The sequence below is a fragment of the Cervus canadensis genome, chromosome X (assembly GCF_019320065.1).
Source record: "Cervus canadensis isolate Bull #8, Minnesota chromosome X, ASM1932006v1, whole genome shotgun sequence".
Taxonomy (NCBI): Eukaryota; Metazoa; Chordata; class Mammalia; order Artiodactyla; family Cervidae; genus Cervus; species Cervus canadensis.
In genome coordinates, this window is record NC_057419.1 from 48,138,692 (window position 1) to 48,164,712 (window position 26,021).

The window sequence follows — 26,021 nt, forward strand, 5'->3', positions numbered from 1 at the left end:
CCGATCCCCCCTCCCACCTCCCTCTCCATCCCATCCCTCTGGGTCTTCCCAGTGCACCAGCCCTGAGCACTTGTCTCATGCATCCAGCCTGGGCTGGTGATCTGTTTCACCCAGTTAAGTTTTTCTTAACCTCTTACTCCAGGTCAGTGCTCCTGGTTTAAACACTTTCTTAGTAACCCCCACTTTGCTTTGTAAGTAAGCAATTATTTGTATATTGGATAGTTTAATCTCCCCCTCCTAATCTACAAACTCTAGAAAACTCAGGCAAACTCCCTGAGAAAGTCGGTACTCTACTAGTACACATAGAAAGTCCAGGATCCTTGAATCCAACTTTGTCTGATTTTAGAGCTCATGCCTAAAAGTTGAGAATTAGGCTTTATTTGGTGGATGAACCTGAGGACTTAAGCCCAGGAGACAGCCTCTCAGCTCTGAAGGACTGTTCCAAAGAGGTAAGGGAGGAGCCAGGATTATATAGGAGTTTTATAACAAAAACCAGATAGTCAAAAGTTCACTGTTAGATAGCTCAAATTAATGTGTGTGTGTTTAATCCCTCAGTCATGTCTGATTCTCTGCAGCTCCATGGACTGTAACACACCAGGCTCCTCTGTTCATGGGATTCTCCAGGCAAGAATGCTGGAGCAGGTTGCCATTTCCTCCTCCAGGGGATCTTCCCAACCCAGGGATCGAACCTTCACATTGGCAGGTGGATTCTTTACCTCTAGAGCCAACCTGGGAAACCCAAGTTTACGAATTTAGCTCTCTTCTGTGTTTGGGGAGATGCAGGAGTCTGTGCTCAGGGAAATCATTCCTTTGATATGCACCTTAGCTCTCTAGGGCCAATATCCTGTTCTTCCCCATGCTGAGGCCCCTCAGGGCGCACCTTTGTGGGTGGCTGCAGTGAGGGGCGGGGCTTAGCTCTGGGTAGGTCCTTCGTCTCCATCCTAAATTCCCTCAGGGATCACCACTGGAGGCTCTGGTAAGTGCCTGATGGCTTGATGGCCATCCTTTGTTAATATGACTGGCAACATTTCTCCTTCACAGGAGAAACTGGAGAAAAATGTTGACATATCTGGCTAATACTAGGACTGTGTGTGTTCTAGTGTGGGTGAATCTCTTTGTGCAAGTTCAAGTCAGTTGTAGATTTCAGGAAACCTCAGCCTTCTGTGTGTGTGGTGGGGGGGTAGTGGTAGTGGAGGAGGAAGTGTTCAGATTACCAGCAGGACTAGGTAAACTGGACCCGAGTTCTCCCACCGTATAATCCTCACATCTCTAAACGGGTAACATTAGCCAACTTGCAGGGCTGTAGTAGGACTCATTCATCTAATACGTATTTAATGAGCATCTAGTATATACCAGGTTTGGGGTTAGACGATGGGGATACAAATATGATTTAGGATGTTGGGCAGAGCGCCTATCTCATTTAGTTATACATGGTCACAGGTACTAGTATTAACACAGCTGTATGTTGACATTTGCCTGTGTCACGTAGCTTGAGACGGGGTGTGACATTTGTGACGTTGGTCACCATCCAGACGCGGGCCGGGATTATCGCGCGGCGCGACCACACCTCCGCTCCGGCCACCAGAGGGCGCGCGGCCTCTACCTTAACCGTCCGCTGAGTCTGCGCCTGCGCCGCGCTGGCTGCCCACCTTCCACTCCCCTCCCCCCAGCGCCCACGCTGCCTCGCGCCATAACGCTCCGCCCCCGTTGCCCCTAGCGGCCGTTTGTTGACTTCCGGGAACACTGGCGTCGCGGATGCGCGGAGTGTCGCTATGGGGGCCCAAGGGGCTCCCGGCGCCCGCTTGGGAGCTGAGGCACTGCCTTAGGCCCAGCCGAGTCGACCCCGCCGACTTTCTGGCCGAGGAGCAGGCTTTCCATAGCGCCATTACCATGGGGGAACCCGATGAGATGGTGCCCGGTGAGTGGCGCCCGCGGCGGTGGCGGCGGGCCGGGAGGGAGGGTCAGCGGGCTGGCGGACGGCCAGGCCCCGCCTCTGGGCCGGCCCCGTCGGGGGACAGGCCTGGGCCGCGGCCACCCGACTATGGTCGGAGTCTGGCCGCGCCCTTGCGCTTGACTGAGAGGGGAAAGAAAGGAGGGAGAGGAGGGAGACTACGGGGGAAGGGGGTGCCGGTCTTTCTTCTAATTCTTTTAAAGTAAGTTTTAGATAGTTTCTCGAAGGCAGGGGCAGTTTTCACCTCCCTATGATCTTCCCAAAGTACTTCCTTTGAGATTCTCAGAACCCGGTTGTGTATTGAACGCAGTAAAGACTGGCTAACCGGGGGACGTGCGGTAAAAGGATGGGGAAACAAATTGGAGAAAGGAGGGAGCCATTAGCGAGTGGTTTTTAGGAGACTTTACCCCTGAGCTTCAGGAATAACCTTTGGCATTGTGACCGAGTACCACGTACATTCTGTGTAACAGAAATAGACGTTTCATGAAGCAGTACTTATTTTAGCCACTTGGGATGTGCTCAGATCTTTCCTGTAATACTTTACTTTTTAAAAATGGTCATTATTTGCTATTATTTTCTCCCAATCTGAGGGCTGTCTTTTCACCTTACTTATAGTTTCCTTTGTTGTGCAAAAGCTTTTAAGTTTCATTAGGTCCCATTTGTTTAGTTTTGCTTTTATTTCCAGTATTCTGGGAGGTGGGTCATAGAGGATCTTGCTGTGGTTTATGTCGGAGAGTGTTTTGCCTATGTTCTCCTCTAGGAGTTTTATAGATGACCCACTAAGTTGATTTGCTGACCCACTCCTTATAACTCGGTTGGTAAAGAATCCGCCCGCAATTTAGGAGACTCCGGTTCGATTCCTGGGGTCAGGAAGGTCTGGCTAAAGGCTAGGCTACCCACTCTAGTATTCTTGGGCCTCCCTTGTGGCTCAGCTGGTAAAGAATCTGCCCCCAATGCAGGAGACCTGGGTTCGATTCTTGGGTTGGGAAGATCCCCTGGAGAAGGGAAAGGCTACCCACTCCAGTGTTCTGGTTTGGAGAATTCCATGGACTGTATAGTCCATAGGGTCGGCAAATGGACACCACTGAGCGACTTTCACTTGTATGGGTCAGGAGCAACAGTTTGAAAAAAAAAACACTAGAGCAGAATCGTTGCATTTCTGCCAGGCTCTTGGGTTCAAACGTGATTCAGTTCCTGCCTCGAGTTCACAAGCTAGTGAGACATACAAGAAACTAAACAAAATGGCAGTATCAATCGACAGAAGATGCCGCCAGGCCAGCACAGAGCCACTGGCCCCCTGGCTTGGGGGGAGGGTAACCGGGTGAAGGCTTCTTGGGGAGCCAGAGCAGGACAAAACAGTTGTAATTATTCCTTTTATTAAAAAGTCAGAGCCTGTTCTAGAACCTGGCCTCCTAAATCATTATCGGTTTGAACTCACACACCTCACAGTTCTCAAAAGGTTTTTCCACAGTGGCAAGTCTCTTGAGCATTAGTATTTATTATTAATACTTAGGTTTGTTATGTCTTTCTTTCTGATACCTGTTTAGTTTCTTTGTGTGTAGTCATCCTCCTTGAGGTTTCCTCAAAAGCGGAATCTGGTCTCGCGTGTGTGTGTGTGTGTGTGTGTGTGTGTGTGTGTTTAGATGGTGTGTGTGTGTTTAGATATTAATACCTTTGGGATCTCATAGAAGTTTTTGGTCTCTCTCCCCATATAGTGTGTGTGTGTTTAGATATTAATACCTTTGGGATCTCATAGAAGTTTTTGGTCTCTCTCCAAAATAGTACTGGAGTAAACCAGTTTGTGAATACTCCTCTTATCAGGTAGTATTTAATGACTTCATTTAAGAATGTCCAAATCTCAACATCCTGCATCCTCACAATGTTACTGATGAAACTCAATGCTGTCCTATTTCTGTGTGTGGAGAAAAGCCTTCAGTCAGAGGCTAGACTGTTCGACGTTCACCAGTGTGAGTGGGGGATTGAGGGTATCAGCTTATTTCCAAGGAGTAGATGGTCCACCTTGTGGCAGCAGGACTCTTAGTCATTGTGACAGTATATGTCTTACTTTACACCAGTAAACAGATAATATTTACTTGATTTATTAGATCTTATAAATAAAACTAGAATGAAGTCTGGGGAGTAAAACAGTTAAGTTGGAAGAAGGAGGGTGTAGGCCGTGTGGAGCAGATAAAGTACTGGAAAAGTATTTTAGTTAACGGGCAACATAAACTTGTGAAATCAAAACTCTCATATATTTGTCTCATTTATTTGCAGATTCGGGTGCTGTGTTTACATTTGGAAAAACCAGATTTGCTGGAAATATTCCCAGCAAATTTTGGTTTAAAAATGATATACCTATGTCTCTTTCATGTGGAGATGAACATACTGCTATTATTACAGGTAGGTGTTAAAATCTTAAATGAAGATAGTAATACTTAGAGAATCCTAAGTATTGTAGATATGTTGTTTGAAACATGTTGAAGATATATAGAAAGTGAATTTTTGTTTTTTGTTTTTTTACTTTGCCAGAGAATTTTTGACAAATTGATTTATCAGGGAAGACTTTTAAGTTCCCTTAGTATACTGACATGTGATTTTCTTTGCGTATTGCTTTCTTAGAATAAATCTATTTGAATATATTCACAACATCAAAAAACTGTTACTGTATAATCTTAGAAACTCTTCACAACTAACAGAATATAGCTATAGGTAGATGGGCAAGTTAACCTGTAAAACCGATAACATTGTTTAAGTACAGCTTTTTTGTTGTTTTCTAATGACTTCATCTCACATTATGTTGAAAATGCTTCAGTTTATTATTTCTGTTTCTTTCCCACCAGGAAATAATAAGCTTTTCATGTTTGGCAGTAACAACTGGGGACAGTTAGGATTAGGATCAAAAGCAACTGTTAACAAGCCAACATGTATCAAAGGTTTGGGGTCTTTTCTTCTTTATCACTTTAAAAGTACTTTTCTATTGATTGTGTAATTCTTTAGTATAAACAATAAAGCCTTTAGTTCTTTGTTCACTGAGATTTACTTGAATATTATTGGCATTTAACTTTATTTTTCATGTGATATTCAGAACTACTTTTATATGTTAGGATTTAAAAATTGCATTGATTTTAAACCCAGAGACCACAAAGGGAATAATGATTCCTTAGTACTGTGTACTTGAACATTATTTTTTTTTTTTGCCTGTTTTGTAAACCTACTTAAATATTACTCTTATTGTATATACAGAGAACAAACAATTTTGAGTTCTGTGTCACTTGTTACGAGTTGTGAACATCATGGTTCTATGTAGTTGCAGGTTTTTATAAAACACACTTTACCCTGCTGTATGTAGTTAGCAGATGTGCTGAAGAAAACATCAGACTTAGGAGTTGATTAGTACTAGTGTTCTTACAAGAACAACAGGACAAAATGTTTCAAATCAGGATTGTCCCAGAAAATATAATACCTTTACAAAGCTTTCTTGCCATTATGTGCAAAAGCTTCTGTCTGGTTTAACCCATGAACGTCAGCTATACTTGAATGGTGATAGAGACTCCTTGACAGGAGCAGGATTCTTTATCTTTGTAGCCAGATTTTTTATTTGAGCTCAGAATTTCAGTGTAATTTATCATATCCATGCTTCCGTGGTAGCTTAGACAGTAAAGAATCTGCCTGTAATTCAGGAGACCCAGGTTCAATCCCTGGGTCAGGAAGATCCCCTGGAGAAGGGAATGGCAACCCATTCCAGTATTCCTGCCTGGAGAATTCCATGGACAGAGGAGCCTGGCGGATTCTGTGGGGTTGCAAAGAGTCGGACACGACTGGGTGACGAACACACACATACTCACACATGCTATTTGTAGATATTGTTGTGGAACTTTTAAAGTATTACACTAAGTCAAAAAATATTTATTGAGCACAAGCTACTAAACCCTTGGGTTTATTTACAGTGCCCACTATGCTTACTGTTCAAAATCTGATGAAAGTGGATTCATAGGCATTTGTTATTGTTGTTTAGTCATACAACTACGGTAAAGTTCTTCATTCATTCATTTACATATCAAAAACATTTACAGAACATCTCCTAAGTGCTCAGCATAGGGGCTGCAAATAGCACTAAGACAGAGTCCCTGGCTCAAAGATCTCATAGTCTAGACAATCTTATTAGCTTGTCTATTAGATATATTGGACTTCCCTAGTGGCTCAGATGGTAAAAAATCTGAGACTAACACGTAAAGAACATGTTAGTCGCTCAGTTGTGTCCAACTCTTTGAGACCACATGGACTGTAGCCCACCAGGCTCTTCTGTCCATGGCATTCTCCAGGCAAGATTACTGGAGTGAGTTGCCATTTTCTTCTCCAGGGGATCTTCCTGACCAGGGATTGAACCTGGGTCTCCTGCATTGCAGGCAGATTTTTTACCATCTGAGCCACTAGGGAAGTCCAATATATCTAATAGACAAGCTAACAAGATTGTCTAGACTATGAGATCTTTGAGCCAGGGACTCTGTCTTAGTGCTATTTGCAGCCCCTATGCTGAGCACTTAGGAGATGTTCTGTAAATGTTTTTGATATGTAAATGAATGAATGAAGAACTTTACCGTAGTTGTATGACTAAACAATAACAAATGCCTATGAATGTTAACTTAGTGTTTTGTTGTGTGAGGTAGAAAGTAAACTTGATGATGGTAATGCCAGATTAGGCAATAGATCAGGTTGGAGAAAAGGCAGTATAACAATGCAGTGGATCTCAGCACATACTAATTACTTGTGGAGTTTTAAATAATATATAGATGCCTAGGTCTTACCTTAGACCTACTAACTCAGATTCTCCAGGGGTCAGGCTAAGCTATCTGTATTTTTTTTTTTCAGAACATCATTGGTTATTATGATGCACAACTATCTCCAGAAACTTTTGATTTATTAGTTATGAAAATCAACTTAGAAGTCAGACAGGCCTGGGTTTAAATCTGTTCTACAACTTGGTCATCATTTGACCTGGATTATTTATCATTTCCATATAATCATAAAATATCTTACTTGTCATATTTTTATATTTTTAGCTTTAAAACCGGAAAAAGTGAAATTTGTTGCTTGCGGAAGGAACCACACCCTGGTTTTAACGGGTATAGTATTCAATCTCTGGGCTTCCCTGGTGACTCAGCTGGTAAAGAATCTCGACTGCAATGCAGGAGATCTGGGTTCGATCCCTGGGTTGGGAAGATCCCCTGGAGAAGGGAAGGGCTACCCACTCCAGTATTCTGCTCTGGAGAATTCCATGGGCTGTATAGTCCATGGGGTCACAAAGAGTCGGATGCAACTGAGCAACTTTCACTTCACTTCATTCAATCTGTTTGACTTCCTGTCCAGTCTGAGGACCAAGGTCTCACTCCAGTAACATTTGTGACTTTGTAAAATTAATAGAAATGGTACCTTGGTAACAGTAAGATTAGGATTTTTAAAAAATGGAAATGGACAGTACACTTGTTTGCCTATGAAAATATGCAGATAAATGTTAAGTGGATGAAGAAAAAGCTTCTTTTCTTGGATGATGTCAAGGTACAGCATCTCCTTATGTGTGTGCACACCTTCAGGGGCCGCATGCTCCTTATCTTGCTCTTCCTTCTTCTTTTCAGAGGGTGAGTGGAAGCCCTTCCTAAAAGGCTTTTGATGTGAGTTAGCACAGTTCCAATCAAAATCCAAACAGGCCGTGTGTGTGTATGAGTGTGTGTGTGTAGAAATTCACAAGGTTATTCTAAAGTTTATATGGAAAAGCCAAGGACCTCGAATAGCCAAAACAGTTTTGAAAAGATCAGAATGGAGGACTACCTGATTTTAAGACCTACTGTAAAGCTACAGTGGGGCTTCCCTGGTGGCTCAGAGGGTAAGGAATCTACCTGCAGTGTGGGAGACCCGGGTTCAGTCCCTGGGTTGGGAAGATCCCCTGGAGAAGGGCATGGCAGCCCACTCCAGTATTCTTGCCTGGAGAATTCTATGGACAGTGGAGCCTGATGGGCTACAGTCCATGGGGTCTTAGTCACACACGACTGAGTGACTAACACACACACAAAGCTACAATGATCAAGACAGTGTGCTCTTAGTAAGTAGATAGACAAAGATTAACGGAGTAGAGTCCAGATATAAAACCACATGTTTATGCCCAAGTAATATTTGACAAAGGTGCCAAGGCAATTCCATGAGGAAAGGTAGTTTCCAATAAATCCTGCTGGAGCAATTAGATATCCAGGCCCTGACCACCCAGCAGTCTTTCCCACCTCCATCCCGCACACACAGCTGCTTCTGTCTTCAGGCTGCTCTCACTGCTTCAGCCCCCACCTCACCTCTCTGCCCTCACTCAATACTTTCCCTTTGCTAAAGTGTCTTTTCTCTTTCTCTTATTCAGATTTTTGTCTTTTTAAGATCCAGTGTAAGTCTTCCTTCTTCCATAGAGCTTTTTGTGACTATTCAACTTTTTCCTTGTGTCATTCTCTGAACTGCTTCAGCATTCCACCAACTCTGATATGCTCCATATGTTTTAAATTGTGTGGTTCAATTTCCTGTGGCCTTCGAACCTCTTCCGTTTGAAAGCTAGTCTTGTTTCCTCAATTAGGTGTCATTTCTTTCTAACATAATATCTAATTTAAAATTTTTACTGATACAGAATGGTTTTGTGCTCAGTTTCCCCTATAATTTAGTGAGGCTTTACTGCCATGTGCATTTTTATGACAGATACAAGTCATTTTAATATGTATATCTTTACGTTTCATTACTTTAGAGCTTACTGGCAGTGTTTATTATCTAGGAATGATACACTATGTGATTAAGAAAATTACTAGCATTTATGCAGTGCTTATAGTGTCCCAGATTCTATTCTAAGAATTTCATAAATGTTAATTCATTTAGTCTTCATAACACCTCTATGAAGTAGACACTATCATTATCTTATTTTACAGATGAGGAAAATGAGACACTGAGACGTTAAGGATAGCTTGCCCAAAGTTACACAGCTGATAAGTGGCAAGCCAGAATTTGCACCCAGAAAGTCTGGTCCTGTGTGCTCTTGCCTAGACACAGTGCTGGACTGCCTTCCTGTTTAGGAAGGCAGAAAATTAAATATAGAAAATTAAAACAATTATGCAACATAGAGTTTCCACACTTCTAATTAGATTCTTCTTGTATTTGCCTCATTTTATTGAATACTTATTTGTTACCTATTGTATCTTAGCCTTAATGGGTATGGAAGTTAAAATTAATGAACCACATCTCTTTTAAAATGGTTTGATTTGGATTATAAACTAATTTGGAAATTACTTTCCTCTTTTTTGCTCTGAATTAATAGTTCTGCATTTCGATTGCTACTTAAACCCTAGAATAATTTATAAAATCTCACAGAAATGTAGAGCCTTGCTTGTTTTGCTGTATTTTTGACACCAAAAGGAAGCTGTTCACCAAATTGTAGGATAATGCCAGCTTTCAACTTTTCTTCACTGGTAATAGACTATCTAGTATACACTGGACTGTCTCCTAAAGATGACGACTGTGATATACTGATGTTTTCTTTTCCATGTGCAGGAGGAGGCAAAGTATATGCTACTGGAGGAAATAATGAAGGGCAGCTTGGACTTGGTGATACTGACGAAAGAAGTGCCTTCCATCTAATTAGTTTCTTTACATCCCAGCATAAGATTAAACAGCTGTCTGCTGGGTCTAACTCTTCAGCTGCACTGACTGGTAAGACTCTTTTTCCATTTCAAACTGGGACACAGCCCTTTTTTTCAGACCAGGATATACAAAATCAGTAAACTGAAGATAGCAGTCCTGTTTCGTTTTCTTTCATTGACCATGTGTTTTCAGAAGACGTTTAAAATAGAACTGAAAATCATGACAAATATTACAAGTTTATGCTTATATACATACAGAAGGTAATTGTTAAGTAACTTTTAAGCTGTACTACCCATCTGTTTCTTTTTTTTTTTTCCATCTGTTTCTTTAGATATTCTTAAATGGTACCTTCGTTGCATGTTCTGAAAGTTATACTTCAGCTTTAGTGAAGTTGCTGTCAGAAATATCCCAGAAATCTGCGGGATATATGTTACTAAAATATAGTTTGTAATGGTCATTGCATCGCTCTGCTCTGCCTATCAAAAGCCCATATGAGAAATTTCTTTAAAATTTGGAGCCGAGATTAACATGTCTCACTGAAGAAGCTGCCGTGTACTTCTCTGTTCCAGTCCAGAGAGGTGTGTGAGGTGCACTGTCGCTCTGGCCGGCAGGACAGCCAGAGTCGGATCTGCAGTTGCATCCTTTCAGTTCTCTCACCCACACAGTTAGCGTTTAGACCTCCTCCTTTTGGTTCTTATTTTCATATTTCCTTTTATTTGCTTTATCATGAAACACTTCAGACTTTAAAACTTTTAATTAAAAGATACAAGTGAATAAGTCTTGATCATTCTTTTCCAGAATATTTCTCTTAGTTTTTTTTCCCCCTGACAACACAACCTTTATTAGAAAGCACAGAAGTTAGCCTGGTTTTGAGATGTTAGGTATGCTAATATATCTCCTAATCTCTGAAGTTAGATTATGTATTTTCACCTGTACAAGAAAAAGTTAGCAAAATAAATTTAATTTTTTTCTTCCTCTAAAGCGTCATTCCCACAGTGTTCTCAGAGCAGAGTAGTCCCAGTCCTTCTGACCTGGGGCTTGTCTGGGAGATGTGCAGTGCCGGCATTCAGTTCAGTTACAGGTAGACTGCTTGAAAGGAGGGAACCATCTTCTGTTTAGAGACTTTAGAATAAGGAAAGGTTATTATATTCTGTCTTTGCTACTGAGGTAGAAATATGGGTGTGACTAAAGTGATATACTTTAGGTTATTCTCTATCCTTTATCATTATAGAAACATTTCATAATAGAAATAGTACTGTTAAGTAGTTCCCTGGTGTAAATGTCTTTAGTACTTTTCTTTCAAGATACATCTTTTTTCTAAATTAAAAAATAAATGTTCTGTTGGGAATATAATAACTTGCTATCCCTGCTACCTCTTAAAATGTTTTTTCCTCTTCATGTTTTATCTATAGAGGATGGCGAGCTTTTCATGTGGGGTGACAATTCCGAAGGGCAAATTGGTTTACAAGATATAACAAATATATGTGTCCCACATCAAGTGACCATTGGAAAACCTATCTCCTGGATCTCTTGCGGATATTACCATTCAGCTTTTGTAACAAGTAAGACAGAACAGTTGAATTTCTTATGTTATCTCCCATGTCTAAGTTATTACTAAATTAATAATAAAATAACATAACATTCTACATTTCTATAGAACTATCGTCATGGTACTCCTGACGAAATAATTTTGGTCTGTTCTGGTCACAGTGTTTCTTCATTTTAATAATGAGTGTTTATAATTTCAAACTATCTGACATGTTAACTGATTTTAATGAATTAATTAGATCTATTAGGAAAATAAATTTCATATATAAAAAACCCTTCTAAATGTTGGTTCTCAAATTTCTTTGCCATTAAAAACAAGACCCATGAGCCTCTTTTTTCTGGATCTGCTTGGTTCTGTACTTTGATGTATTCTGATCTTGGCCTGATAATTTGCTTTTATCATTTCAGCACATAAGTCATAGATTTTCATTGTAGGAATAGGGTTGAAGATTTGATGGAAAAGGAATATGGGATATGCTTTCCTTCAGTGGGACTTTTCTCAGGGTCCCCAATTTCTCCTTTTCCTGGACTCATTGGCAGCCTTCTTTACCTTAATTAAAATATTTTAAATGCTAGACTCTATTACAACCTCCATCTACTCTAGCAGTAACAGCAAAAGTATGATCTTGGTTTTCCATCCTATTGATGGTTTTTCTAACAATAAAAACCCCTAGGAAAACAGTTTTATGGATCCTCTTAGATATCTTTCTAAGTATTTATACTTAGAGTAGTTATAACTCTCAGTATAGATGTCACTTAAATAGTTATACATTTATTTCTTATTCTGCGCACCTCAGATCCAGGTTTAGAAAATGCTTATTGTCCCATCTTAGTGCCCCCCAGCTTTACCAATGACTTGGTAGTAGTTTGCCCTAAGAAAAGGCAAACTCTGACTTGGCTAGTTTTGTTCACTATTGTGTCAGTTTGTGTCTTGAAGAAACTGACGATCAATAAATCTTGTTGAACAAGGAGATAAGTGAATGAATGATAAATTGTTTTCCTTGGGCCAATACCACATACCAACTTATTTCCAACTTTAGGGCTCCTGAGATTGGTATAGTCTGTGCTCACTTTGTTTACAAAACAAAAAATAGAAAAAAAAACACATGAAAAAACAAATAAAGCATTGTCTTATATTTAGGCCTTAATAAAATTGCCAGTATCAATTTTTATTTACTACTGCTTTAGCCATTAGAGAAACAAGTGCAATTAATCATTTTAACTGATAGGCATTACATTGAACTTTTTTGTTTTGTTTTCTGTTTTATGCCTTTAAAAAAAGTAGCTATATTGGTGTATAGTTCACATACCATGCAATTCATCCATTGAAGATGTGGGGAGCAGCAGGAATTTACAGACAGTAGTAGAAAGAGACTTGTCTAGACTTAGAAATTCCTTTCATATGAGAAGCAAGAAGCATGGGGAAAGGGGGAGGCATGCTGACTTACTGAGCACTTCCGTGCTGAGTACTTCAGAAAAAGTTGTGGTACAGAAAACTTCACTTTTGTGCAAATCAATCTAGAAAATGAGTTTGGCTGTGTTTGCAGTATTTGACCAAGTTTTAAGTGACACCTACCTTGTGTGTTAGATGTCACACAACTTCCCTAGGTTTTGATTTGCTAGAAGGGCTCTGTCTTCGACAGCTCGTTATACTCATAGCTAAGATTTATTACAACAAAGGAAAGATACGTATCCTTCAGAGAGGTCCCATATGCACTTCCCAGTCCTTCCTCTTCCAGGGCCACACGAGATGTGTTTTCTCTTTGGCACTGAACTACAGGGATGTGTGTGTGATGTCTCTGCCCAGGGAAGCCCTGTTCTATTCTCAGGGTCTGAGGCTTTTCTGTGGGTGGCTGGTCATGTAGGCACATCCTCCTAGCAACTCGTCATGGTACCTGCAGCTCAGGCCCTTCAACAGTGAAACCAGGTGTACATCATCAGTGTTGATGTTTGTGCAAAGCAGCCCTTTCTTAGCTTCTGGCTAAGCTGGCATAATTCATTTCTCCAGGTGTGTGTAACAGAATCACCTATCACCAGCTTAAAGAAAACACCCAAGGGCCGCATTCCCAGGGGTTAGTCAGCAGTCAGTCGTGGTGTGGTTCTCTTGGAGACATGCGAGTAATACAACAAGACGTGCTGTATTACCTCTTCTGCATGAGTGATGTAGAAGCTTATGATTAGATTATGTGTTTACCACAGTTTTTAAATTCCTGCTCTGTAGGACTCACTTCAGTTCATAGAAATGAACAAAATAGTTCCTGATTTCATGAAGCTCATAATATAGTGTGCTAAGTGTGATAACAGAAGCAAATCAATAGTATTGGTATGGACAAGGCAGCAATTAAATGACATGAGTTCCTTAGTAGGAGTGTCTATCTGGAAAAAGTGCCATCTGAGTAAAACCTGCCATTTTTAGGCTCACTCACCATATTTGCTTCACACATAAGTGAGTTTTCTACAGAAAGTTTCATGAAAAGCAATTATTTATGCAATAAGTGTTATATTTAATGGACTAGACACACTACTAGGTTCTATAAATATCATAGTGAGCAAGACAAAATCCATGTCCTTTTGGGGATTTAATGTCTAGACATTTTTCTTTATTAAAAGTAAGTGGAAGAAGTAAGATCATCTTGTCTATGTATTGTGAAACAGATAAAATAATTTTCTAGTTGTTACTGGTAGTGATAGTCATGAATTCTTCATGAAGATTTTGGATTAGAATAATCAAGAGGAAGGGAAAATCTACCTTTATTCCTTACTATTAAGTATCTCAAGAAAGGTCAGATTTATTAAGTTTATGTTTTCTAAATTTTTTTTCAAACGTAAGAACATGTACCAAAAAGACCAGTATTTTGTTCATGTCTCTGTCATCATCGATCCCTCTTTTTTTTCTTCAATAGCTGAGGGAGAACTGTACACCTTTGGAGAACCGGAGAGTGGGAAGTTAGGTCTTCCCAGAAAGCTCCTGGTCAATCACAAAGTACCCCAGCTGGTGCCTGGAATTTCTGAGAAGGTGATCCAAGTTGCTTGTGGTGGAGGGCACACAGTTGTTCTTACAGGTACGGGTGCAGCTCCGTTCCCTGCTTTCTGTGGTACCTAATGAAAACCTTTTTTAACATTCGCTTATTTTTATTGTGATAAGAACACTTAACATCTGATCCACCATCTTAACAGAATTTTAACTGTATAATACAGTAATGTTATCTTATAGGCACAATCTGGTATGACAGGTCTGTAGAACTTTCACCTTTGCATAGCTGAAATCCATTTATTAGCAGCTCCCTTCTCCACCACCCTAGTTCCTGGCAACCACCATTCAAGTCTCTGCCTCAGTGAGTTTGTATGTTTCAGATACTTCATGTAAGTTGACTTTGCATCTTTTTCCGTTAAGATCTCTACTTTTTGTTCCTATAGTTAGTTAACATTTCTGGCCTATGGAAGATATTGCTAAGTAGAAAAAAAATGAATCTTGTTGAATCGTTTTTGCTTACATAATTGACATTTTCATGACCTTAACACCTTTAATGGAAGCAAATAACTTTTTTAGCTTATTTTCAAGAACACTTTGTTTTCCTCATGTATATGTATTCCATATTTAAAATTGACATTAATTTTTCTGAAATACTTTATTTTGAAGTATTTTGAAGTATATTTTGAAGCTCCTTGTTAATAGTCTTTTCTACTTGTCATTGGTAATTCTTTTCTTTGATATTCACAATATCTAACTTGGTGATTTCTTTGTGATTTTTATGTCTGTTACAGTAATTCATTAAAGGGGGTTAAGATTTTAAATGACAGATAAGAATACAGAGTTAGAACCTTAATGATAATGTCCCTTTTGGCTTCTGAATTTTGTTTTTGGTATGATATGTGACTTCTTAGGATGCTAATCAATATAATTAAAATATACTACCTATTAATATGCTTACATTGATGCTCCCAGATTTGTTCAGCATTAGATTTATTTTAAATGAGTAGTATAGAGGTAATGCAGTTAGGTAGTGAATAATTATGATACTTTTTAGTAAAAAGAAACAGTTTTTGAAGTCACCACTTAATCTTCAGTAACCCAAAGCTAGAAGTGTTCTAGACAAATTTTTAAATAACATCCAATTCTTAGATATTGCTTAAATGTTGCAAGGTGATTAAGCAGTGTATTATCTTTAGATTTTCCTCTCTTACATCACTTTTCCTTGACTTCCTATTCTAGTCCTGGTCATGCTTATAAAGCTATGGTTTCCCATAATTGCAATTTCCAGATGGAATATTTTCAATGTGAGAAATATTTTTTTCCAGGTCCTCCACTCTAAATTTGGAAATAATTCTGAAGTTTAAGATTTTTTTTAAACTTCTGCTGATAAAGTGAATTTTTATATAATTTCTGAAAGATTTATTCTAGGAATTAAACTTTAATCTTTATAAATTATCTGAAAATTTATTCTGTAGGCAGAAATGCAATTTATTCTTGCATCATGTATTTTCTCTGGTTTATACCAAGATTATAGAAAGAATTAATTTACTAGGTTTATACCAAGGTTTATACCAATTAATTTACTAGGTTTATACCAAGATTATAGAAAGAATTAATTTACTAGGTAATTGACAGTTATTCTGAAGGACGCAATGTTGACTATATAAAATGTGTCATTAAACCATATATTATAAAATATTTTCAAGATAATCTTTTAATTATACTTAAAATTTTAAATGCACATATATGCACATAAGTGTGATAGTTTCTTATAGTATAATAGACATTTAGCTTTCTGTGAGCTTTGTTTTGAAGTAAAAAGCCATGTTGCCAGAACCTGATTGTTTTCTCCAGATTTTTGGAGACTTTCGAATCTCACAGATCATTAAAGTTTTTATATTTTAAGTTTTTTATTTTGTAAGAAAATATGAGGACCTACAGAAGATTGCCAACTTCCAGTTTGCATTTGGCTAAATATGAACATTGCAAGAAAAATGCAATCTGTTTTCACCATTATATCATAAAATAAGGGTCATTTTCAAAACAAAAATTTTAAAGCTCTTAATTTTATAATAAAAGACACCCCCTTAAATTGTATAAATTTATCTGTATGAAAGATTCACTACTTTGCCTATTTTTTAAAATTTATTCATGAACCTTTGAAGGCTTTATTATGAGCCAGTCCTGGTGAGAAACCTGTGTTCTGAAGTAGTATGGATAGAAATATTAAATATTTAGTCCTAATTGATAAAGAAATGAACCTAAAGAGTGTATGATCATCAGTTTGAGTAAGTACTAAGTTAAATACCTAAGAGTTATCAGATACTTTGCAAGATCATAAAGCCAAGAATAGCTAATCATCTGTTCTAAATGGTTCTCTTAACTAAAGGGAATGGCTTGGATTAGATGATTCTCTGGAGGCCCTCCCCAGCTTTGTTTTTTCTTGTGTCGGTAATTCTGATCTTAAAAGTCTCTTTAGATCCGACTTTACTGATCTTAAAGTCAATAAAATACTTTAAAGATAATTAGTTCATTGTTGATAAATTTATTTAAAACTTGATATTTTTATATAACTACGATAGATTACACAATATAGCTACTGGTTGTAGTGATAGTCAGGGAAACGATGGATTGCTGTTGAGAAAGTATCAGACTGGAACTGGGACAGACTTAAGTGAGACCGAGTGATCCATGTCATTTTGTATGTCATCCACAGCAGTTATCAGAAGACAAGAAAGGCTTGGTTATTAGATTGGGTTCACAATGAAGTCTGGACCCTCAAAGAAAATAAGAACTTAACTTCTCCAGATTATATTTAGACAAACTTAAGATCTCTACAGGGCTACACAAGTATCTAGTTGTGAAATGAAATGTATTCTGTGAAATTAGAGTAATATTTGTCTGAAGCCAACTAATCAAATCTGTTTTCCTAAGACGGTATTATTTATTAACATTGAATTACATTGTTAAAAATGTTACAAAGGTGGGATGACTAAAAATTATATTGATTTTTGTATATAATGTCCTTAGGTAAGAGTCTTCAGTCACTTAAAAATAATAGAAGCTATTGTCATTGCTAATCATTCAAGCACACAAGGGAACAGAATAAGGACAAAACTTTTGTAACTTGATTCAGTCTGCCTGAACAGCCTAATTTCACAGCCCAAGAAACTAGGAGTAATTGTTGGCCAGCTTGAGATAGACAGTTTTTTCACTTACCCAACATCCTCCTATTAAGCTGAATGTTTAGAATTGGAGATATGCTATGTGATTATTAGTTTTACTAGAGATAGTGTTTTTTACACTAAAATAAAGGTCTCTTTGCCATTGCCTCAGTGTGGCTTCATATCCTTGACACTGTGTTGTCTTTAAGCAATAATATCTTTGTGTCTTATTCATGAAGTAAACATTAGAAAGAAAAATGTAAAACTATATGACAATAGTTATGTGTTCATCAGTATCCTGTGTTGTCCCAATAAGGTGAGTTGATTAGATAATTACTTTTTAGAAAATTGTTCTTTTACTACTGACTGTCCCATTGTGTTTTTAAACCTTCCTGTATGTTTTCTCATTTAATCCTCGCAGCAGGTCTTTTAGATAGAGTTTACAGCATTAGGGAATTTAAGTAGCTTGTCTGCTTGCCACAGCTAGTAGTAATGAAGGTTTGGGCTTCTATCTGAATCTGAAGCTCTCGCTTCTATAACTGCAGCAGGAGAGGCAATGTGTTGCACTGCGGAGAAGCACACCAATGCAGTCGACACTGTGCCTCCTGAGGCAGGGGCCCAGAAGCATTGTGTGTCTAAAAGGACACTTACGTCGCCACTTGTTTATCCTGTTCTTGGGCTTTTCCATTTCTCAAGACTATATGAGCTAATACTTACTAAATTATTGGAGTTCATTTGGAATCACTTCAAAACTACTAATATTACATAGGATGGATAAACAGCAAGGTCATATTTTATATTCAGTATCCTATGATAAACCATAATGGAAAAGAATATGAAAAGAATATATGTATAACTGAGTCACTTTGCTGTCTAGCAGTAATTAGCACAACATTGTAAATCAACTATACTTCAATAAAATTTTTTTAAAAATTTAAATAATATAGAGGAAAGGCTTTTCCCCTCCTCTGATTATTATTGCACTTCGTAATAAATGAGCTTTGTGCTGTGCTGTGCTTAGTAGCTCAGTCGTGTCCTAGGCTTTGCAACCCCATGGCCCCCACCAGGCTCCTCTGTCCATGGGGATTCTCCAGGCAAGAATACTAGAGTGGGTGGTGATGCCCTCCTCCAGGGGATCCTCCCAACCCGTGGATCGAACCCAGGTCTCCCACATTGCAGGTGGCTGCTTTACCATCTGAGCCACCCGGGAAGCCCAAGAACACTGGAGTGGGGAGCCTGTCCCTTTTCCAGGGCATCTTCCCAACCCAGGAATCAAACTGGGGTCTCCTGCATTGCGGGTGGATTCTTTACCAGCTGAGCTACCAGGGAAGCTCTAAATGAGCTTTACCTGTGAATAAATGTAGCATATCTGCTGTAAGTTTTAATTCTCATGCAGATTTTCCTCTGAGATTATTTTCTAAAATAGGTTATTCCATTAAACTACTGTTAAAAGTAAGGACCTTTTCTGTGGGAAACACTATTCGTTTATTTAAGTCAGTGAAAGGAATTAGCTTAATGACAACTGATGCTTTTTGACTGAGTGGTAATTATAGGGACTTTTTTGGTTTCACTGACTTTTGTGTATTTAGCAGTTCCTTCTATCATTATATGTAAGAGATGGAATTAGGCCCATGACATAATTGTTACAACTGTGTACCTTGTCATTTTTCTCTTCCTTTATCGAATATATAGTTAAGTATTAGGTATTCTTACATGAGTGTTTCTTTGAGAGACCCTTAACGTACTTTATAGAAGAGGATCCATCACCATTTTTCCAGATATAATGATGACAGTATCTGTATCTCTGAAATCCTTTTCTGGTATTTGCCTCTCCCTTTTCAGAGAAAGCCGTGTATACCTTTGGGCTGGGACAGTTTGGTCAACTGGGTCTTGGCACTTTCATTTTTGAAACTTCAGAACCCAGAGTCATTGAGAGTGTTAAGGATAAGAAAATAAGTCACGTTTGCTGTGGAGAAAATCACACAGCTTTGATAACAGGTATGGATCAAATTTCTGTTAATATACTTAATGGAACTGGGTATATTTTATTACAAAATAAATACTATAGAGAATGAATGTATCTGACTAAAACAGAGGAATTAATAAGTGAGAAAATGTAATTCCTTGTTTAATATGCCAATGTATAAAGTTGTAAACTCCTTTTTCATATTTTAGTTCAATTTAAAATCAGTGTAAATGATCCGAAGATTTAGAGCCTCAAAATACGTCAGTGCTCTCAGAGGTGAGACCATAGTATTATACTTTGGCAGAAAGCTGGAGTCTTTTTGAAACTATTGATTTGAAGGCTCTAAACTCTGCTCACACCAAGAGGAAAATCTCCTAAGAAGGAACTTATTTTAAAACATTCTCCGTGTTCAATCTGACAGTACCATTCAGGCTGAGTAAATTCTTAGAATGCTTCTGCCACTAGGAGGTGTTTTCAGGAGTAACTTTCCTACTTTCTCCACAGTGCTAGCAGTTCTCGCTCTCCTGCTCTGTAGTTTCTCCTTCTATCTGGGAAGATGCTGCTTTGGGCCTACTTCTCAACCACAGAAACTAGGTGCTGCCAGTGTAGGACTCAGTAAAGGGGCTTCCCTAAAATGACTGACTCACCCATAGATAATTCATACACTGCACAATTTTAATTGCTTTGGAACAAAAGGCTCTGTAATTTTTTTATTTATAGCTCACAGTTCTATCGAAAAAGCAAAGCATTAAAAAGTCGTAACTCATATAATATTTGAAATAATCCAGATACTGGTATTTCTGTGTTTTCCTCCTTCTCTACAAAAGTTTCTGCTATGGTGGAGCTCATCTAATGGTATCTGGTTGGGGGAAGTAGGGATCAGCAAATGCAAGGTACTGCCATATACTGGCCCTTGTTCCCCAAAGAACCTTTCAGAGAGCACTGGTTGCCTGTTTTCCAGTATCAGTGTCCTTGTTAAAAGTACAGTCGCTAAGTGTAGTTGCTAAGTCGTGTCCGACTCTTTGTGACCCCATGGACTGTAGCCCACCAGGTTCCTCTGTCTGTGGAATTTCCTAGGCAAGAATACTGGAGTGGATTGCCATTTCCTTCTCCTGGGAATCTTCCCAACCCAGGGATCAAACCTGGGTCTTTGTATTGCAAGCAGATTCTTTACCATCTGAACCACAAAGGAAGCCCATTACGTTAAAGTCCTTGTTAATGTACATCCTTGTTATGTTAATGAACATCCTTGTTACTACCTTAAAGTCCTTGTTAATGTAGCATGAAATTGAACTATACACAATGTAAAGAATTATTCATTCATAGTCCCAGAAAAGTTGTTGATATGTATGCCTTACTGCTGGGCCCTTAAACTCAGTTTCTCTGTCCTTACTGCCATTTTCCATCAACTCTATCTAAATTGCCACTGATAGTTGTCGTGGTCTGGGTGCAGACTGGAAAAGAATTTCCAGACATGAGACAGAATGAGAGGAAAATAAAATTTATTAGAGTGGGAGACACTGTTAGAACAGTGGGCCAGCTCAAGGAAGAACCGATGTTGAATAGGGGTCCTCAGTACACTTTTATACCCAGGGTACAAGGAGTGGGATGGGGTCTTGTGGGTCATTTGCTGATTGGATGAGGCATACACCCAGTATACTGGGTGGGGGAAGTGTATGGATGTGAGAGTTGGACTATAAAGAAAGCTGAGCACCGAAGAATTGATACTTTTGAACTATGGTATTGGAGAAGACTCTTGAGAGTCCCTTGGACTGCAAGGAGATCCAACCAATACATCCTAAAGGAAATCAGTCCTGAATATTCATTGGAAGGACTAATGTTGAAGCTGAAACTCCATCACTTTGGCCACCTGATGCAAAGAACTGACTTAAAAGACCCTGATGCTGGGGGAAATTGAAGGTGGGAGGAGAAGGGGATAACAGAGGATGAGATGGTTGGATAGCATCACCGACTGAGTGGACATGAGTTTGAGTAAACTCCGGGAGTTGGTGATGGACAGGGAGGCCTGGCGTGCAGTCCATGAAGTTGCAAAGAGTTGGACGCGACTGAGTGACTGAACTGAACTGAATGGGGTAGGAGGGGAGACAGGTTATACTGTTCCATTAATAGTTACAACATGGAGGAGGGAAGGACGATAAGGGTCTGGTTTTTCCATTCCTGCATTACAAGACCCTCCTTGGTTTTATCTGCTCTTTCATCCTTGGTTCACCACAATAGTAAATATACACTTTTTACAGATCCTTTAACATGTAATTAGGTTATTTGGTTAAAATTTTGTAATACCTTTCCTCCTGATGAAAGAAATTATAGCACAAATAATTGAATTATTAATTTTGTTTGACTGTTTTGGTCGTGAGTCCTCCGCAGGAGTAGATGTTATGAATTTTTTTGTTGTTGTTCAAGACTAATGAGAGGTATGTAGTGAGTTATCAGAAAGTTCTTACCAGTTCCCCATTATAGCCAGTGGTTCATGTTTTTAAAAGCTCTCTGAGGTTGGAAGTGTGATCGGACAGCTTGATCAGAGCTTATTTTTTCTGGCTAAAGATACTCAAGTTTAAAAAAAAACCTTAACATTTTGAATAAGGGAAGTGAAAGTCACTCAGTTGTGTCCGACTCTCCGCAACCCCATGGACTACAAAGTCCATGGAATTCTCCAGGCAAGAATACTGGAGTGGGTAGCCATTCCCTTCTCCAGGGGATCTTCCCAACCCAGGGATCGAACCCAGGTCTCCCGCATTGCAGGCGGATTCTTCACCAGCTGAGCCACCAGGGAAGCCCTTGTGAATAAGGAAATCAGGGTCAAAAAAAGGAGGAGGAAAGCAACAAAAATAGGGAGTACACATAAAGAAAGGAAACAAATACCTAAAAGTAAGAATTATAACAATCTAAATTGAGAATCTAAATGCTGGTTTATTGGTTATTTATAGGGAATCTTTTTGTTTTTAATATATTAAGTTTTGAACTTGCCACTTCAGTGAATTATGGTTATTTTTTCAGAAAATTCTCTTGGTTTTTCTTAGTATACGGTTACTTTGCCATCTTAAAGTGCAAGTTCCCAAATATGATCTTGTCATTTCCCAGCTTAAAACCATTCATTTAGGTTATTGGTGTTCTTAATATCTGCCTTAGAATCCACCTACAATGCGGGAGACCCCGGTTCGATTCCTGGGTTGGGAAGATCCCCTGGAGAAGGGATAGGCTACCCACTCCAGTGTTCTTGGGCTTCCCGGGTGGCTCAGCTGGTAAAGAATCTGCCTGCAATGTGGGAGACCTGGGTTTGATCCCTGGGTTGGGAAGATCCCCTGGAAAAGGGAAAGGCTACCCACTCCAGTATTCTGGCCTGGAGAATTCCATGGACTTGTATAGTCCATGGGGTTGCAAAGAGTTGGACATGAGTGAGCGACTTTCACTTTTACTTGTTCATAATGTAGAGTTCAAAAATGCTTAATATGAGCTAATAAGATACTCTGCAGTGTGGCTCCTTGTTACCTCTTCAGACTCATCTCATACCACTCTCCCCTTTGTGCTCCACACACATTGGTTGCCTCTCGGCTTCTTGACTGTGTTATGCTTTCTGTGCTTGGTATGTACTGCTGGCCTCTGCCTGAAAAATTCTTTGCTCCCTCCCTCTTGTAGCTAAACCCTAATCCTTTCAGCTTCAGTTTGAAAGCCTTTCCTAATCACTGGTTTAGAGGGAGAGCCCCTCCTCTGTACCTGTACTGGCACCATTTCCTTTATTTCTGCTTCCATGGCACTGACCTCACCTGAGATGGAGAGTATGCAGGAAAGGCTTGAGGAGTGAAGGTTCAGACTAGCTGCTATGGCCGCAGACAAAAAGATTAACTGGCGAGGTGACAAAATTACTCATCATTATCTTGGGCCCGGCTGTACAGGGGACCCTCCCCCCAATGTTGGTATCCCCAACAAGCAGCATGGTTGGTTTATGGCATTTCCTTCAGGAGCTTTCCACAACCCCGAAGCAGAAGTAAGAGAGAGGATTGATCCAGTCTAGTGGTGTTTTGGTCTCCCCAGGGGACACATGGCAATATCGGAGATATTTTTGATTGTCATAGTTGCAGAGGCGGGCATTTAATAGATAGAAGCCATGGATATTGCTGAACATTCCATAAGGCACAGGACAAACCCATATAGTTGGGAATTATCCAACCTCAAATGTCTGTAGCGCCAGAGTTGACAAACCCTCAATGACCTGAGGGAAAAAGAAAATAAATTGGGATGTAGAAGGTCAGAATACAAAAATCTCCTTCTCTTTGATAAGGTGGTATTTATCATGAGAGCTCATGCTGGATTGCTGCTGCTCCATACAACACCTCGCAGGACTGGGTCTCAACTTCACAAGCCACCAAGGGCTTAGTGATTTATTCTCGTGGTATCTATTGCCTAATGTTATGTGTGGACAACAGAAACCATAGTGTGGAAACATCAATGGACCAGAGTAAATTCAATGCAGAATATGAGGGGAAAATTGCAATGTCAATTAATATATCTACTGTTTACAAATAGATCCATCAAAGTAACACTTTCATAATTCTCTCTTTTTTTCATTTTAGAATCAGGCCTTTTGTATACTTTTGGAGACGGTCGACATGGAAAACTGGGACTCGGAATGGAGAATTTTACCAATCAGTTCGTTCCCGCATTGTGTTCTAATTTTTTGAAGTATATAGTACATTTGGTAAGGGCTTCACATTTCCCTGTTTACGTGTTCATATTCCTATATTTGATTCTTTTGGGATTTCATAGAAAATGAGTCCTTTTACATTTAGATGAAATATTATCATGGCTCTATCTAGTGAATATACTTGTGTCCTAAAGGCCAAATGTCAGACATCACAACACTGAAAATCTGTCCTTTTTCTAGTGTTTCTTCTCACTCATAGTAGTCATCTGTAAATGTTTGTTGGGTTAGATACCATTCAGACCCTCAGATCCTGCTGATAATAAATGAGTTTTGAAAATACTTTTATTTAGCTAAGTGCTATTTGGATTAAGTGTTGTTTCAGTATTGTCCGCATTAGGCACCATATCTCTGTTGTTTCTAACACTTGCCAATTAAGAACGATAGATGAAAATTTTGTTTAGTCTGTGATAATAGTAAGGGCTTCCCAGGTGGCACAGTGGTAAAGAATCCACCTGCAGTGCAGGAGATGCAAGAAATTTGAGTTTGATCTCTGAGTCAGGAATATCCCCTGAAAGAGGAAATGGCAACCCACTCCAGTATTTTTGCCTAGAAAATCCCACAGACAGAGGAGCCTGGCAGGCTACAGTCCATGGGGTTGCAAAGAGTCGGACATAACTGAGCAACTGTGTGCACACACACCACAGGCACACACACATGCACACACACACTGATGATAATATTGTTGCAGGAAGGGGGACCCCTTCTAGGGCCCAAAACTGGGCTCTTGTCTAACACTCTGAAATGAATTGTCCGAGGAGACACATGTGCTGACAAAGCAAGAGATTTTATTGGGAAGGGCGCCCGGGTGGAGAGCAGGAGGGTAAGGGAACCCAGGAGAACTGCTCTGCTACGTGGCTCGCAGTCTCAGGTTTTATGGTGATGGGGTTAGTTTCCGAGTTGTCGTTAGCCAGTCATTCTGACTCAGAGTCCTTCCTAGTGGTGCATGCCTTGTTCAGCCAAGATGGATGCCAGACAGAAGGATTCTGGGAGGTGGTCGGACATGTGGTGTCTTCTTTTGACCTTTCCTGAACTCTTCTGGTTGGTGGTAGCTTATTAGTTCCCTGTTCCTTACCAGGACCTCCTGTCGTAAAATAACTCATGCAAATGGTTACTGTGGTGCCTGGCCAGGGTGCACAGTTTCAGTCAGTGTGCTTCCCCTAACAATATCACTTGGAATTTGTTCCCCAGAGGCTCAGAGCCTCATACTGTGGAACACTTCCCATTTCTTGATTTGACACCTATTTGATGAATACCTGCTTGGTACAAGATACTGGACTGAGGATGAGCAATACAGAGCATGCAGTGATGAACACTGAGACCAGATTCTCACTCACTGAGCTTATAATCCTGTGTGCGGGTGTGTGTGTTGGTTGCTCAGTTGTGTCCGACTCTTTGCAACCCCATGGACTATAGTCCTCCAGGCTCCTCTGTCCATGAGACTCTCTAGGCAAGAATACTGGTGTGGGTTGCCACTCGCTTCTCCAGGGGATCATCCTGACCCAGAGATTGAATCCGGGTCTCCCGCATTTCAGAGAGATTCTTTACAATCTAGCCACCAGGGAAGCCCCTGTATAATCTTATGGGGAAGATAATTTTTTTAAATGTTATACATAAAACAGATCCATTTTAACTTTGGAAATATTATGAAGGAAAGGTTCAGGGTATGCTATTCTATGTTGCAATGTAGAACTCTATGAAGATACCAAAAGTCTCTATATTGTAAACACTACATAATGTTTTTTTAAGCATTTTATTGAAAACTACTTATTTCTTAAAGTCCTTAAGATGTTGATTACGTTTTTCATTCTTTCACCATTGTGCATGCTTGCATTTTGCTTTTGGGGCTTTTAAGCATTAAACTTAAGAAACCTTCACGTAAAGAGAAAGGCTTGAAGACATGTTTATCCCAAGAGACTGATGTATTCTTGGGTCCCTTATTACTTTTTTAAATTTATTAAATTTATTTTAATTGGAGGATAATTACTTTACAATATTGTGATGGTTTTTGTTGTACAATGACATGACCCATGGATCAC

The 26,021-nt window shown here is 39.4% G+C and overlaps 1 protein-coding gene across 5 annotated transcripts in view; it reads left to right on the top strand.

Annotated features, from left to right (window-relative positions):
* Nucleotides 1-1,732: 1,732 nt before the first annotated feature.
* RPGR (retinitis pigmentosa GTPase regulator) overlaps nucleotides 1,733-26,021 on the top strand; it is a 73,515-nt gene continuing 49,226 nt past the window's right edge. For all 5 annotated transcript variants that reach the window (XM_043459068.1, XM_043459070.1, XM_043459071.1 and 2 more), the window contains exons 1-9: nucleotides 1,733-1,918; nucleotides 4,226-4,351; nucleotides 4,792-4,884; nucleotides 7,012-7,074; nucleotides 9,521-9,679; nucleotides 11,023-11,172; nucleotides 14,062-14,220; nucleotides 19,139-19,294; nucleotides 23,855-23,979. In XM_043459068.1, the coding sequence (XP_043315003.1) occupies nucleotides 1,756-1,918; nucleotides 4,226-4,351; nucleotides 4,792-4,884; nucleotides 7,012-7,074; nucleotides 9,521-9,679; nucleotides 11,023-11,172; nucleotides 14,062-14,220; nucleotides 19,139-19,294; nucleotides 23,855-23,979 (1,194 nt within the window). In that variant the 5' untranslated portion in view covers nucleotides 1,733-1,755. The remainder of the gene's footprint in view (nucleotides 1,919-4,225; nucleotides 4,352-4,791; nucleotides 4,885-7,011; nucleotides 7,075-9,520; nucleotides 9,680-11,022; nucleotides 11,173-14,061; nucleotides 14,221-19,138; nucleotides 19,295-23,854; nucleotides 23,980-26,021) is intronic.